The sequence below is a fragment of the Scyliorhinus torazame genome, chromosome 11 (assembly GCF_047496885.1).
Source record: "Scyliorhinus torazame isolate Kashiwa2021f chromosome 11, sScyTor2.1, whole genome shotgun sequence".
NCBI lineage: Eukaryota > Metazoa > Chordata > Chondrichthyes > Carcharhiniformes > Scyliorhinidae > Scyliorhinus > Scyliorhinus torazame.
The window spans coordinates 8,192,323-8,207,810 of NC_092717.1; the positions used below are offsets into that span (position 1 = coordinate 8,192,323).

The window sequence follows — 15,488 nt, forward strand, 5'->3', positions numbered from 1 at the left end:
GAGGGCATTAGCTATGAGGAGCGGTTGAATAAACTCGGTTTGTTCTCACTGGAACGATGGAGGTTGAGGGGCGACCTGATAGAGGTCTACAAAATTGAGGGGCATAGACAGAGTGGATAGTCAGAGGCTTTTCCCCGGGTAGAGGGGTCAATTACTAGGGGGCATAGGTTTAAGGTGAGAGGGGCAAGGTTTATAGTAGATGTACGAGGCAAGTTTTTTTACACAGAGGGTAGTGGGTGCCTGGAACTCGCTGCCGGAGGAGGTGGTGGAAGCAGGGACGATAGTGACATTTAAGGGACATCTTGACAAATACATGAATAGGATGGGAATAGAGGGATACGGACCCAGGAAGTGTAGAAGATCGTAGTTTAGTCGGGCAGCATGGTCGGCACGGGCTTGGAGGGCCGAAGGGCCTGTTCCTGTGCTGTACATTTCTTTGTTCTTTGTTCTTTTGTATGATCATCCAGTGCCTACATATATTTCAAAGGGAGAACAAATTGGACCCAGGTGACACCAGCATCATCAGCCCTACGTCACCACCAAGTAAATAACTGGAGTTATATTAAGGAGTGGGTTGGAGCAATATCGGCGCCGTCATCATTTTATGAACAACAACATTAACTTAGAAGAGAACATTTGTCTTTGATGTGTCTTCTCAACCTCGTTGGAGGAATAAAATATACTGTAGAAATTCTTATGATAAACTATTGAACTTTGAAAAACTTTGACAGCCAAGGTGAAGCTGGGGCTGGATAAGTAATGGAATTAGAAATAGGAAACACAGAATCCCCATGAGAGCTATAATGTCAGATAGGGCAGCGGTGCTGAGTGGAATACAGTTCTGTGGACATTTCGGGGCAGCACGGTAGCATTGTGGATAGCACAATTGCTTCACAGCTCCAGGGTCCCAGGTTCGATTCCGGCTTGGGTCACTGTCTGCGGAATCTGCACATCCTTCCCGTGTGTGCATGGGTTTCCTCCGGGTGCTCCGGTTTTCTCCCACAGTCCAAAGATGTGCAGGTTAGGTGGATTGGCCATGATAAATTGCCCTTAGTGTCCAAAATTGCCCTTAGCGTTGGGTGGGGTTACTGGGTTATGGGGATAGGGTGGAGGTGTTGACCTTGGGTAGTGTGCTCTTTCCAAGAGCCGGTGCAGACTCGATGGGCCGAATGGCCTCCTTCTGCACTGTAAATTCTATGATAATCTATGACATCAGTAATTGGATCTTTGTTGGTGATTTAACAAATGATCGGAGTTATAACAGGTTATAAAGCTGTAAATTTGCAGTCGACACAGTTGAGTGGAGTCAGGTCAGATCACGCAACTACATTTCTGAGAAATATTTAAATCTATTAATCCATCAGACAAGTAACTTTAATTGGTAGCAAATGCAAAGTGTTGATTTTTACCTCCATCTCAGCTCACTTCACCACATCACCACTGACTCTTTGTCCTTTTCATATTAACTACCCCCTCAATTTCTCACATCCCTCTCCGCTTTCGCACCCCTTCAATTATTAACTTTCGCCATTTTCATCTTTTTTCCATCCTGTTCAGAATCCACTGCTTTTGACCTCCTAAAGTTAAACATGTTTTAAAACACCCAAACTACAAGAGATAACGAAAGACTAACAATGCTATCATACAAGGAAGGTTGAGGGTTCCAAGGACTCCCAGCTGTTCCGATGACATCTTGATAGCTTTGACAATGGGAGATCAAAGCTAATTTCTTTAGCATGGATTACCCTTCGTTGTGTGCCAACAATGGCTGTCACATGACTGAAACCCCCTTGTGAAAAGCTATGATATTAAGGTTGCCTATGGGTTACTATAATAGAAGAAAAATCAGTCTGAGGAATGGACCAGTAACACCATTTCTCTCCCTGCTGATCTTAAGTACAAGTCCCCATCCTTGTTACATTTTGGAATCCATCACAGAGATGGAGAATTTCAACGGAAAGGAACCTTTGATGCCATAGCTTTTGAAAAAGACGGGTTAGTTTAAGAGACTGTCTCCAAAAATTACAACTTATATTAGCCACAACCCCACTGGAATTTAAAGGTTCCCATTAAAAAACAGCCTCAACCACAACCAATAGCGAAGGACTCAAAAACAGTGAACTCACTATTCTGTGTCTTTTATCATTATATCTTAATTTGGCCAAAAGTTAACTTCTACTATATAACAAACTTGCATGTGCATGTTTTGTGATGGTTGGGACATGTGTATACCATTTAAAATCTTTTAAAAATATTTTTACTTGGGTGAGATTTTGGTTTAATAAGCACTAACCCCTTTTGCGTACAAGCTCAAGAAAGCCTATTTGGCAGATCTCTTTGTAACCAGCACAAAATTGGTTAAGTACAGACATTGAACTGACGCCTACATCCTCGTAAACTTAAAAAAAACCCTGTTGCGATGAATCAAGGAGTCGGAAAGGGAGAGTCTCAATTTCTGTCCTCACCTGGTCGCAACACAGGGAGAAGGAGAAGAGGAAGGCCGAAGACCAACTGAAAAGATGTGGCGGCGAGAGACGTAAATGCAGCAGCATTGGAAGAAGAACAGGTGATTGGCATGTGGCGGCGGAAAAGGGTGATCAACCAGCAATATGGCGGCCCCAATTAAAATGGGAGAAGCGGAAAAAAGAGAAAAATAAAATTATGAAGAGAGTGGGAGGTATAGAATGATAAATTGAGATACCCAAGATGATAAAAGTGTACAATTGCCAACTCATCTGTGTACTCTTGGAAAGGTTTGGGACATGTGTTCACCTTCAGGTGGGTATGGTTCTTGCAGCAATACTCAAATGCGGCATTTGTCCATTTTGTATAAATTAGTGCATTTTATGGAAGAGCAAAGTAGCTTCCTTACTTTCTTTCTAAAAAGAAAAACAAGTACTTGGAGCAAAATAAGAGGTTTGACAGAGGTTTCTTGCAGAAAAGTGATCTGGAAAAAGAGATTGGCACTCACTGAATAAAGGTTCCCGAGACAAATTTACAAGTGTGATGGGGCAGTTCAGACTTTTTACTGAAGCATAAAACGGTACAACATAAAACTTAATGTTGAATGGTTCATTGTGTTGGCACTGAAAAGTTTCCAACGTACTTCTCGCCAATTGTGATGATTGTTTAACCGTACGGCCTGCATTTTGTTTTAAAGAACATTTAAATCTCATTTCTCACCACAACTGAGAGATTCTGGAGTTTACAAACAACATTTTGACCATTGTCCCTCAAGCACCTACTTGAATTATATTTGTGGCAACTTCAATTTTAGGAATTAGTCCCAAAATCTGACATGTGGGAGCATTTACATTTCCAGCAAAATATTTCCAGAATTCTCCCAAACCCACCCCCTTAAAATGCGAAAGTAAAACTTTGAGGACACATTTATTTATCGGAGTTCTGATTGGCACACAGCCACACCTTACTTGCAATAAATCAAAAATTTGTGCAGAACCAGTAGCGAGTTTGTTTGGTTAGGATGAGGTTTACTTTACTAACTAACATTTTCATTATGGAGTACAAGAACAGATTTATTGTGCAGCAAGTTGCGCTACTTAAAAAGCTACAGATCAAGTTCACCTCAAATACTTTTGTATTACTTTAAACCTTATGGCTCTTAGAATTAAGCTGTAGTAAAACCCAGACTCACTGGCAATAAATCTTCCAACACATTAGTAATGGTGCCTATGGGAAGCCTACCGTCTGATCAGTCAGAGGGCTAAGAAGTATTATGGTATTTAATTAACTCTGCCTTTGTTAAACCATTTTACATCATTCACCATCTCTACAAGTGAACAAATGGAGGGGAAGTAAAGTTATATTATTTACTGCAGGCTTCCTCCCTCACTCCTCGAGTAAAGTTCGCCCTCTGCATTCCACACCGAATCCTCCATCAATAAAGAAGTAATCATTTTCAGGGATACTGCCCTAATACATTTGCACACTTCAAATAGTGTCATTTTCCCCATACCCAGTTAGCGCAAATTAATTCTTAGCAAGTTCTCAGGGAATTTTTTTGTCTGCAAGAGCAATAAATGGGGATCTTCTTGAGAGAGAGCACCGAAACATTCTATTGAGCAAGATGATGATATGAAATGTATTATACTATAAAATGTTAGAAGAATGTGGGATGCTTTGTTAGAGAAGCAGTAGAGCACTTAAGCACAGTTCAGACTGTGCTGTACATGATTCACGTATGGGAATCAGTTTCCACAAGGTGAAGAAGGCCCAGCTGCTCTCCATTAGAGGCTACATCGAGATTGGAGCGAACATGGTACATCCACTGCTACCTCAGTCTGAAGTGATCAAAGTGTAATATCCAGCTCTGCCAATAGGCTCGAGGATCCGAGTACAGGTGCAAGTACATGCTTCAGCTCCTGTTAGCTGTTGCATTTGCAGTGTTTTTGCACCTTTCACAGCTAAACCTCTTGTCTCAAGCAGCATAGGAAAAAAACAGAAAGATACGGAGGGCTGCACGATGTATCCCCTTCCCACTATCTTTTTTTTTAATTAAATATTTTAGTGAAAATTTTTGGTCAACCAACACAGTACATTGTGCATCCTTTACACAATATTATAACAACACAAATAACAATGACCTATTTTATAAACAAAAAATGAATAAATAATAAATAACAAAAATGAAAACTAGTCCTAATTGGCAACTGCCTTGTCACAAGTAACACTCTCCAAAAATATAATTTAACAGTCCAATATATAATTATCTGTAGCAACGACCTATACATACTATACAGTATATATTAACAACCCTGAGAGTCCTTCTGGTTCCTCCTCCTCCTCCCCCCCCCCCCCCCCCGATCCTGGGCTGCTGCTGCTGCCTTCTTTTTCCCATTCCGTCTATCTTTCTGCGAGGTATTCGACGAACGGTTGCCACCGCCTGGTGAACCCTTGAGCCGACCCCCTTAGAACGAACTTAATCCGCTCTAGCTTTATAAACCCCGCCATGTCATTTATCCAGGTCTCCACCCCCGGGGGCTTGGCTTCTTTCCACATTAGCAATATCCTGCGCCGGGCTACTAGGGACGCAAAGGCCAAAACATCGGCCTCTCTCGCCTCCTGCACTCCCGGCTCTTGTGCAACCCCAAATATAGCCAACCCCCAGCTTGGTTCGACCCGGACTCCTACTACTTTTGAAAGCACCTTTGTCACCCCCATCCAAAACCACTGTAGTGCCGGGCATGACCAAAACATATGGGTATGATTCGCTGGGCTTCTCGAGCACCTCGCACACCTATCCTCCACCCCAAAAAATTTACTGAGCCGTGCTCCAGTCATATGTGCCCTGTGTAATACCTTAAACTGAATCAGGCTTAGCCTGGCACACGAGGACGACGAGTTTACCCTGCTTAGGGCATCTGCCCACAGCCCCTCCTCGATCTCCTCCCCCAGCTCTTCTTCCCATTTCCCTTTTAGTTCATCTACCATAGTCTCCCCTTCGTCCCTCATTTCCCTATATATATCTGACACCTTACCATCCCCCACCCATGTCTTTGAGATCACTCTGTCCTGCACCTCTTGTGTCGGGAGCTGCGGGAATTCCCTCACCTGTTGCCTCGCAAAAGCCCTCAGTTGCATATACCTGAATGCATTCCCTTGGGGCAACCCATATTTCTCGGTCAGCGCTCCCAGACTCGCGAACTTCCCATCCACAAACAGATCTTTCAGTTGCGTTATTCCTGCTCTTTGCCACATTCCATATCCCCCATCCATTCCCCCCGGGGCAAACCTATGGTTGTTTCTTATCGGGGACCCCCCCAAGGCTCCAGTCCTTCCCCTATGCCGTCTCCACTGTCCCCAAATCTTCAGTGTAGCCACCACCACCAGGCTTGTGGTGTAGTTCCTCGGTGAGAACGGCAATGGGGCTGTCACCATAGCCTGTAGGCTAGTCCCCCTACAGGACGCCCTCTCTAATCTCTTCCACGCCGCTCCCTCCTCCTCTCCCATCCACTTACTCACCATTGAAATATTAGCGGCCCAATAATACTCACTTAGGCTCGGTAGTGCCAGCCCCCCCCTATCCCTGCTACGCTGTAAGAATCCCTTCCTCACTCTCGGGGTCTTCCCGGCCCACACAAAACCCATGATGCTCTTTTCAATCCTTTTAAAAAAAACCTTCGTGATCACCACCGGGAGGCACTGAAACACAAAGAGGAATCTCGGGAGGACCACCATCTTAACCGCCTGCACCCTCCCTGCCATTGACAGGGATACCATATCCCATCTCTTGAAATCCTCCTCCATCTGTTCCACCAACCGCGTTAAATTTAACCTATGCAATGTGCCCCAATTCTTAGCTATCTGGATCCCCAGGTAACGAAAGTCCCTTGTTACCTTCCTCAGCGGTAGGTCCTCTATTTCTCTACTCTGCTCCCCTGGATGCACCACAAACAACTCACTTTTCCCCATGTTCAATTTATACCCTGAAAAATCCCCAAACTCCCCAAGTATCCGCATTATTTCTGGCATCCCCTCCGCCGGGTCCGCCACGTATAGTAGCAAATCGTCCGCATACAAAGATACCCGGTGCTCTTCTCCTCCCCTAAGTACTCCCCTCCACTTCTTGGAACCCCTCAATGCTATCGCCAGGGGCTCAATCGCCAGTGCAAACAATAATGGGGACAGAGGGCATCCCTGCCTTGTCCCTCTATGGAGCCGAAAATATGCAGATCCCCGTCCATTCGTGACCACGCTCGCCACTGGGGCCCTATACAACAGCTGCACCCATCTAACATACCCCTCTCCAAAACCAAATCTCCTCAACACCTCCCACAAATAATCCCACTCCACTCTATCAAATGCTTTCTCGGCATCCATCGCCACTACTATCTCCGTTTCTCCCTCTGGTGGGGCCATCATCATTACCCCTAACAACCTCCGTATATTCGTGTTCAGCTGTCTCCCCTTCACAAACCCAGTTTGGTCCTCGTGGACCACCCCCAGGACACATTCCTCTATTCTCATTGCCATTACCTTGGCCAGGACCTTGGCATCTACATTTAGGAGGGAAATAGGTCTATAGGACCCGCATTGTAGCGGGTCCTTTTCCTTCTTTAAGAGAAGCGATATCATTGCTTCAGACATAGTCGGGGGCAGTTGTGCCCTTTCCTTTGCCTCATTAAAGGTCCTCGTCAGTACCGGGGCGAGCAAGTCCACATATTTTCTATAGAATTCGACTGGGAATCCATCCGGTCCCGGGGCCTTTCCCGCCTGCATGCTCCTAATTCCTTTCACCACTTCTTCTACCTCGATCTGTGCTCCCAGTCCCACCCTTTCCTGCTCTTCCACCTTGGGAAATTCCAGCCGATCCAAGAAGCCCATCATTCTCTCCCTCCCATCCGGGGGTTGAGCTTCATATAATTTTTTAGAAAATGTCTTGAACACTCCATTCACTCTCTCCGCTCCCCGCTCCATCTCTCCTTCCTCATCCCTCACTCCCCCTATTTCCCTCGCTGCTCCCCTTTTCCTCAATTGGTGTGCCAGCAACCTGCTCGCCTTCTCCCCATATTCGTACTGTACACCCTGTGCCTTCCTCCATTGTGCCTCTGCAGTGCCTGTAGTCAGCAAGTCAAATTCTACATGTAGCCTTTGCCTTTCCCTGTACAGTCCCTCCTCCGGTGCTTCTGCATATTGTCTGTCCACCCTCAAAAGTTCTTGCAGCAACCGCTCCCGTTCCTTACTCTCCTGCTTCCCTTTATGTGCCCTTATTGATATCAGCTCCCCTCTAACCACCGCCTTCAACGCCTCCCAGACCACTCCCACCTGGACCTCCCCATTATCATTGAGTTCCAAGTACTTTTCAATGCACCCCCTCACCCTTAGACACACCCCCTCATCTGCCATTAGTCCCATGTCCATTCTCCAGGGTGGGCGCCCTCCTGTTTCCTCCCCTATCTCCAAGTCCACCCAGTGTGGAGCGTGATCCAAAATGGCTATAGCCGTATACTCCGTTCCCCTCACCTTCGGGATCAATGCCCTACTCAGCACAAAAAAGTCTATTCGCGAGTAGACTTTGTGGACATAGGAGAAAAACGAGAACTCCTTACTCCTAGGTCTGCTAAATCTCCACGGGTCTACACCTCCCATCTGCTCCATAAAATCTTTAAGCACCTTGGCTGCTGCCGGCCTCCTTCCAGTCCTGGACTTCGACCTATCCAGCCCTGGTTCCAACACCGTATTAAAATCTCCCCCCATTATCAGCTTTCCCATCTCTAGGTCCGGAATGCGTCCTAGCATCCGCCTCATAAAATTGGCATCATCCCAGTTCGGGGCATATACGTTTACCAAAACCACCGTCTCCCCCTGTAGTTTGCCACTCACCATCACGTATCTGCCCCCGTTATCCGCCACTATAGTTTTTGCCTCGAACATTACCCGCTTCCCCACTAATATAGCCACCCCCCTGTTTTTCGCATCTAGCCCCGAATGGAACACCTGCCCCACCCATCCTTTGCGTAGCCTAACCTGGTCTATCAGTTTCAGGTGCGTTTCCTGTAACATAACCACATCTGCCTTAAGTTTCTTAAGGTGTGCGAGTACCCGTGCCCTCTTTATCGGCCCGTTCAGCCCTCTCACGTTCCACGTGATCAGCCGGGTTGGGGGGCTTCCTACCCCCCCCCCCCTTGTCGATTAGCCATCACCTTTTTCCAGCTCCTCACCCAGTTCCCACACAGCTGTATCTCCCCCAGGCGGTGCCCCCCCCCCGCCCATCCTCTCCCATACCAGCTCCCCCCTCTCCCCAGCAGCAGCAACCCAGTAATTCCCCCCTCCCACCCCCCCCGGTAGATCCCCCGCTAGCGTAATTACTCCCCCCATGTTGCTCCCAGAAGTCAGCAAACTCTGGCTGACCTCGGCTTCCCCCCGTGACCTCGGCTCGCACCGTGCGACGCACCCTCCTTCCTGCTTCTCTATTCTCGCCATGATTATCATAGCGCGGGAACCAAGCCCGCGCTTCTCCCTTGGCCCCGCCCCCAATGGCCAACGCCCCATCTCCTCCACCTCCCCTCCTCCCCCCATCACCACCTGTGGGAGAGAGAAAAGTTACCACATCGCAGGATTAGTACATAAAACCCGTCTTTGCCCCCCACATTCGCCCCACCACTTTGTTCGAACGTTCTTTTTAATAACCCGCTCATTCCAGTTTTTCTTCCACAATAAAAGTCCACGCTTCATCCGCCGTCTCAAAGTAGTGGTGCCTCCCTCGATATGTGACCCACAGTCTTGCCGGTTGCAGCATTCCAAATTTTATCTTCTTTTTATGAAGCACCGCCTTGGCCCAATTAAAGCTCGCCCTCCTTCTCGCCACCTCCGCACTCCAGTCTTGATAAACGCGGATCACCGCGTTCTCCCATTTACTGCTCCGAGTTTTCTTCGCCCATCTAAGGACCATTTCTCTATCCTTAAAACGGAGGAATCTCACCACTATGGCTCTGGGAATTTCTCCTGCTCTCGGTCCTCGCGCCATCACTCGGTATGCTCCCTCCACCTCCAACGGACCCGCCGGGGCCTCCGCTCCCATTAACGAGTGCAGTATCGTGCTCACATATGCCCCGACGTCCGCTCCCTCCACACCTTCAGGAAGACCAAGAATCCTCAGGTTGTTCCTCCTTGCGTTGTTTTCCAGTGCCTCCAACCTTTCCACACATCGTTTCTGATGTGCCTCCTGCGTCTCCGTCTTCACCACCAGGCCCTGTATATCGTCCTCATTCTCGGCTGCCTTTGCCTTCACGACCCGAAGCTCCCGCTCCTGGGTCTTTTGTTCCTCCTTTAGCCCTTCGATCGCCTGTAGTATCGGGGCCAACAGCTCTTTCTTCATTTCCTTTTTGATCTCTTCCACACAGCATTTCAAGAACTCTTGTTGTTCAGGGCCCCATGTTAAACTGCCACCTTCCGACACCATCTTGGTTTTTGCTTGCCTTCCTTGCCGCTGTTCTAAAGGATCCACTGCAATCTGGCCACTCTCTCCTCCTTTTTCCATCCGTATCCAGGGGGGATTCCCTTCTGGTTTACCGCACAGTGTTTTTAGCCGTCAAAATTGCCGTTGGGGCTCCTATCAAGAGCCCAAAAGTCCGTTTCACAGGGAGCTGCCGAAACGTGCGACTCAGCTGGTCATCGCCGCACCCGGAACCCCTTCCCACTATCTATTACCAATGCCTCTTTCAAAGGATGCCAATTAAGCTTTACAGGGGGAATATGATACACATCCTATGTATTAAATCAGCTTGAGTTTGCCAGATTGGCTGGCTCTCAAACCATTTATGGCAACGGTTGCAAGACAGAACATCAAATTATGGTGTAAGAATGCAATTGTTAATACAGGCAGTGCTGCAGAGAGAGGAGAATAACCAAAATGAGACCAAGTTCTCAACTCTGGGAAAATGTCGCAAATCCCTCACGGGTGCTGAGCAAGGCTGAGGTGCAGTCAGACTCTCCATCAACGACTGGTCCAGATCTCTTCGGGGCAGCGTGGGTTTCCTCCGGGTGCTCCGGTTTCCTCCCACAGTCCAAAGATGTGCAGGTTAGGTAGATTGGCTGTGATAAATTGCCCTTAGTGTCCAAAATTGCCCTTAATGTTGGGCGGGGTTTCTGGGTTATGGGGATATGGTGGAGGTGTTGACCTTGGGTAGGGTGCTCTTTCCAAGAGCCGGTGCAGACTCGATGGGCCGAATGGCCTCCTTCTGCACTGTAAATTCTATGATAATCTATGATAATCTTCCTAGGAAAAGGTCATTGTGTGTCACAAAATACACGCAGGTCTTTCGCCGCACGAGAGATACAAAGACCGATATCACTGAGCCAAAGACTTCTTAAATCAGCATCTGGAGACAAAAGCAATAAATACCTTCACACTAGAAAGGGTTCAGAGTTGTCTTAACAAATTTTAAAACCAGCTCTTGACATGAACACAGGCCAGGCCTCAGTTTAATGTCTCCACTGAAAGCACTCACAAAAATCTGACTCAGAGGTGAAAACGGAGGCCACGGAATTCAGGCTGTGACTTCAAAGAAAGGTAGAGGTACAAGTGAGGCAAAGGAATTTAGGTTTAACAATACAGACTGTGTGACTGAGATGGTTGAAGGCATAGGAAAGAAAGGAAGCCAGTGTTGGAAGAGTGGAAAGAAACCCAGAGCTGAAGGAGGTTGAGATCGGTAGGAGTGCCATCAGGATACATGTCAAGGAGAACGAGTGGACACTGGGTGACTTTGATCAGGGCAGTGCCAATGCTATAGGGGGGTGGACATGGGAGACACCAGGCTGAAGATAGAACGATGAGCACTGAGCTGAATGGTAAGGACATCCCTCAAGGGCTTCAAAGAGGCTGATGAGATTGGAGACAGAGAGAGATTGGCAGTTTTTTGACAACAGCTGGACTGAAGGGGAAGGGGGGACCTTAGAAAAGGAAGTCTTAGTAAAGAAAACATTTGACTGTCAGCAACCATTGGGGCGAGGAGATGTTATTGGGAGCTACAGTAGCTGTTTATTGTTTAGGCAAGATATCAAAAGGGGTGCACTGCTTTCAAAAATGTGACTCAAAGCTGAATGTTTGGTGAAAATTGAAGCTAAAGAGTGGTTTTTGTCCAGGTAAAACGTGCACAGGCTTTCGGAACATCTCAAAGAGGGTGGGAATAGCTCTTTGCTGACAGATGATGAATACTCTAATCAAACATCTGGACGGTAATGTGCAACCTCTAATCTCACAAAACCTGTGTTACCTTTTTCTTTTACAGTGTCAGACAATACACGTGTTTTGAGTTCTTAGAAAATAATTGTGGGTTTTAAACAAGATACAGCCATACAGTTCTCACTGAGATTTCATTGTATTAAACTTGAACAGTCAGCTTTGTGCTCTGCTACCGAACACCTGGTTCCTTTTAAATACGCTGGGAGTTCAGTAGCAAGACAGATTTAAATGACAACAGAATTAGCCATTTCCATAAATTCTGAATGTTGACAGGAATCCACCTCTGGATTTTGCTGCACAGCCAAGCACAGGACTCAGTGATACCACGGAGAAGAAAAAACTGTTGTATTCTATAGCTTTCTATATTTGAAGTAGAGACAGTCATTTTGGTTTATTGTTGGAGCAATTTCAACCTAATTAACTGCCCGCACTTTGCCCATTACCCTGTACGTTCTGCTGCTTAACAATCTACAGCATCTCTTCTCATTCTTTTGAGTAACTTTTTCTGAACAATAAAGAGAAAATTAGATATAATCCTGCTGCAGTTCACGGAATCTAACCGCTGCCCAAATACTCTCTGTCTTCTAGACCGATTACCGAAACAGCTGCTCAGAAACCTTAACAGGTAAAGGTTCACATCACAATTCCATTGCGGGAATTGCACTCTTTCAAGTGAGCTCGTCTAAACGAAAATCTGAGTGAAAAGTGCATAACTAATTACAAGTTAACTACATTTCAGGAAGGCCCTTGCGAGTTCATCAACTCACGTCCCCCACACAGCTGTAGTGTTCAATTGTCTCTAAAATGCTGGGGTTTTTACCTCCAGGGCCTTATCTGGACAGTGGTCGCTCCTCGGGTGAAGACAAATTTCCAGAAATGCCCTTTACTGGCTTGTGTCTGTGTCCTGTAGTTCTATTTCCAGAGTTGAATTTAAAGTAGTGGCAACCATCCCTTTGCACCTTGGTGTTCAACTCTGTTAAGCATTGATTTAGGTGGTTCAGGGCTCCACTCTGACTTGGCAGTCTCTGCAATGGGCTGAGAAGGGTGCAAGGTTTGCTAGCCTCTGCTTTCTCTAGACCCTCTTCTAAGGCAGCTGAGCTTTTTCGTTTCTGCTCACCTCTTTCAATTCTCCTCCAAACAGCCAGCCTCCAGAGGTCACATCTGTCAATGACTGTCTCCCAGTTGTCAGTACCAATGTCCACCATCTTCATATCTCACTTGCAGAGGTATGGACGTCAAGGAGAATGTGAGCCAGTGTCAATTAACTGTCCAGAAGGTCATTGGGTACCTGACCATTATCCATTTGATGAACATGGTCGGGCCAGTGGAGACGTCATTGGCTTAGCAATAAGTCATACTCTGGTAAATGTTTTCTACAATCCTAACAATTTTGTACCTCTACAGGGTCACCTTTTGGCTCCCTTCTTTCTAGGTCACAAAACACAAGTCTTCCTACCCGTCAGCCAATTTCTTGTTCATTTTGAGGGTTTTCCTCATTTTATTAATAGTTTTTCACGTGAAACTTTATCATAAGCCTTTTGGAAATTGATAGCTGACGGCTGTTTAATGGGTTCTTCTTGTAGAGGTGATCCTCATGTTTACTTCCAATTACAGATGCTATTATTCTGTCACTTGGCCTTTTCAAAACACTCCACCGCCCTGAATCTGACAACTTGACCATATTACAGTTCTCTACTGGTTGTAACAACTTTTGCCTGATGTTTCTGGTGTACCTGTCTACCTCAGAATTGCAGCCTCCAATGGCTGTCGAGTTCTGATCTCCAGTTTGTGTCTCCATCTAATGATCTGTCTTATGAGATCCTGTTTCCTCGCTCCCTTCCTATCCTATCTGCCTCGTTTAAATGGGTTTCTATTGTAGCCTCAATGTCCCTCTTAAGTCTCGTTGCAATTTAAGTGCACAGTTAAGTTACATCTATCACGTCTCAACTGTATGAACCCTTTGTCAATCTATGGAGCTACTGGTGAATCGTCATACACTTCTGATCATGTACTGATGGTCAGAATTGAGCTCGCAACATGGGCAGGTTGATGGTCAACTCACTGATCGATCTGTACGAGCACCGATTCAGGGATCAAAACTCCCCACACTTCAAATAATCGGTTTCGAGGTTCAGGGGAGACCATCATCTGCTATTTGATCAATCAATCACAACCGGCATCTGTTAAAAGGGGCTCATCACATCCCTGAAAAAATACATGAGCAATGACTGATTCAGCATTGAAAAGCAATCTGAAAAGATGTTACCAAAAAAAACCCCCAATTCTGCTGCAGACAGCTGCCACGATAGTTCAATCTCCAGTGTAAGGAGCAATGATGTCAGTCCCTAATGCAAAAACAACTACAACTTATAGAAGCTGATAGGTGGCCAAGGTTCCAAAGTAGCATGGACAAAATGATTCAGAATATACTGAAATATATGGACAGTGATGGGGTTCGGGGAAGGAGGGGAGGTGAGAGAGTGAGAAATGCAGTGAAAGACAGAGCGAGTGATGGCAGCGAGAAAGAAAGCAGTCAGAGAGAGAGAGAAATGGGGAGAAGAGTGAAGATAGCGAGGGGCAAAATGAAAGAGGGCATGAAGCAAAGTGAGAAAGAAAAAGAGAGAGGGTGATGGGCTCAGAAAGGGGGGGGGGAGAGAAAGAGTGTGGAGGGGGCGAGGGTGCAGAGAGGGAGGGGGCGAGGGTGCAGGGAGAGGTGAGAGAAAGAAGAGAAAATGCGACAGGAGAGATAGAGAGAGAAAGCAGTCCAAAAGTTAGTTCATTTTTCTTGCCTATCCCCTGGTAAAAATATTTTTCAAAATAAATCCTTGGGCAATGCTTTTCCAGCTACTAATAAATGCTTTGGTAAAAGATACTACCTTTATGTTCCGCGCCACAAGCAAATGGGTCTCCAGAGAGGGAACGGTATATTTTGTACATCTTCATTGTCTGGACCTATAATTCATGCTCCATTCACTTCCAGATGTTTCCTCTGCTCTGCTCAGCGTGAAAAGGGCTCCATAGCAGCCAATAGAGCCAAATTCACACAATTTCCAAAACTATATTAGAGCACCAGTGAACTCAGAAAAAAGATGGGAACGAAAGATTTTAATCAAGAACGCAGCTGTCTAATGTAATTCATCACAATTTGCAAGGCTGATTAGGAGTGAAGCAGTAAATCATCAAGTCTTTATGATCGCAGTAAAGTAGATATTTAAACAAAGCACTATCCACACTGCTGTACTGAAGTTAGTGTTTGGAAAATACACAGCTCATCACTCAGTGTAGAGTTTTATTGTTCTGAATCCAACCCAATATAAAGTTTTAAATGAAAGAAAATTGTATAACGGCAGCTCGCTGTGCTGCTTTGAACATTGGTAAATTAGGCCCACCAGCTGAAGGCCACACTCCACTTACGGTGTCCATAGTCTTGGGAAGGCGTTAATCTCCTCCCGAGTGTACTCATTCAACCTTCTGGGTACTTGTCGTGGTTGTGGAAGTTCTTCTACCAGGTTCTTAAGAATTTCATCTGGGATAATCTTTTGAAATAAAAAAGCAAGGGGCAAAAATAAATGAGGCCACTTTCAGGATGTATCGACCTTTTACCAGCAGGTTTTTGATATTTGGAGTACTGGTTTCAAATTAAGAAAACTATACAACACTGCACTGCAGGGATATTAAATTAAACGCTAATTTCTGAAGGCACATTAAGTGACTTTCTAATTTCTGCTGGCAGGCAGGATTGCACCTAACTTACTGTAGCAAATAGGAGTATATTAAACGGCAC

The 15,488-nt window shown here is 46.0% G+C and overlaps 1 protein-coding gene across 2 annotated transcripts in view; it reads right to left on the minus strand.

Annotated features, from left to right (window-relative positions):
* Positions 1–15,488, minus strand: part of mrpl13 (mitochondrial ribosomal protein L13) — a 115,244-nt gene that overhangs the window by 36,831 nt on the left and 62,925 nt on the right. Inside the window, exon 6 of one of the 2 annotated variants that reach the window (XM_072466916.1) lies at positions 15,119–15,240. In XM_072466916.1, the coding sequence (XP_072323017.1) occupies positions 15,119–15,240 (122 nt within the window). Of the gene's footprint in view, positions 1–15,114; positions 15,241–15,488 lie in introns of those variants that run through there. The other variant, XM_072466917.1, reaches the window with a different exon arrangement.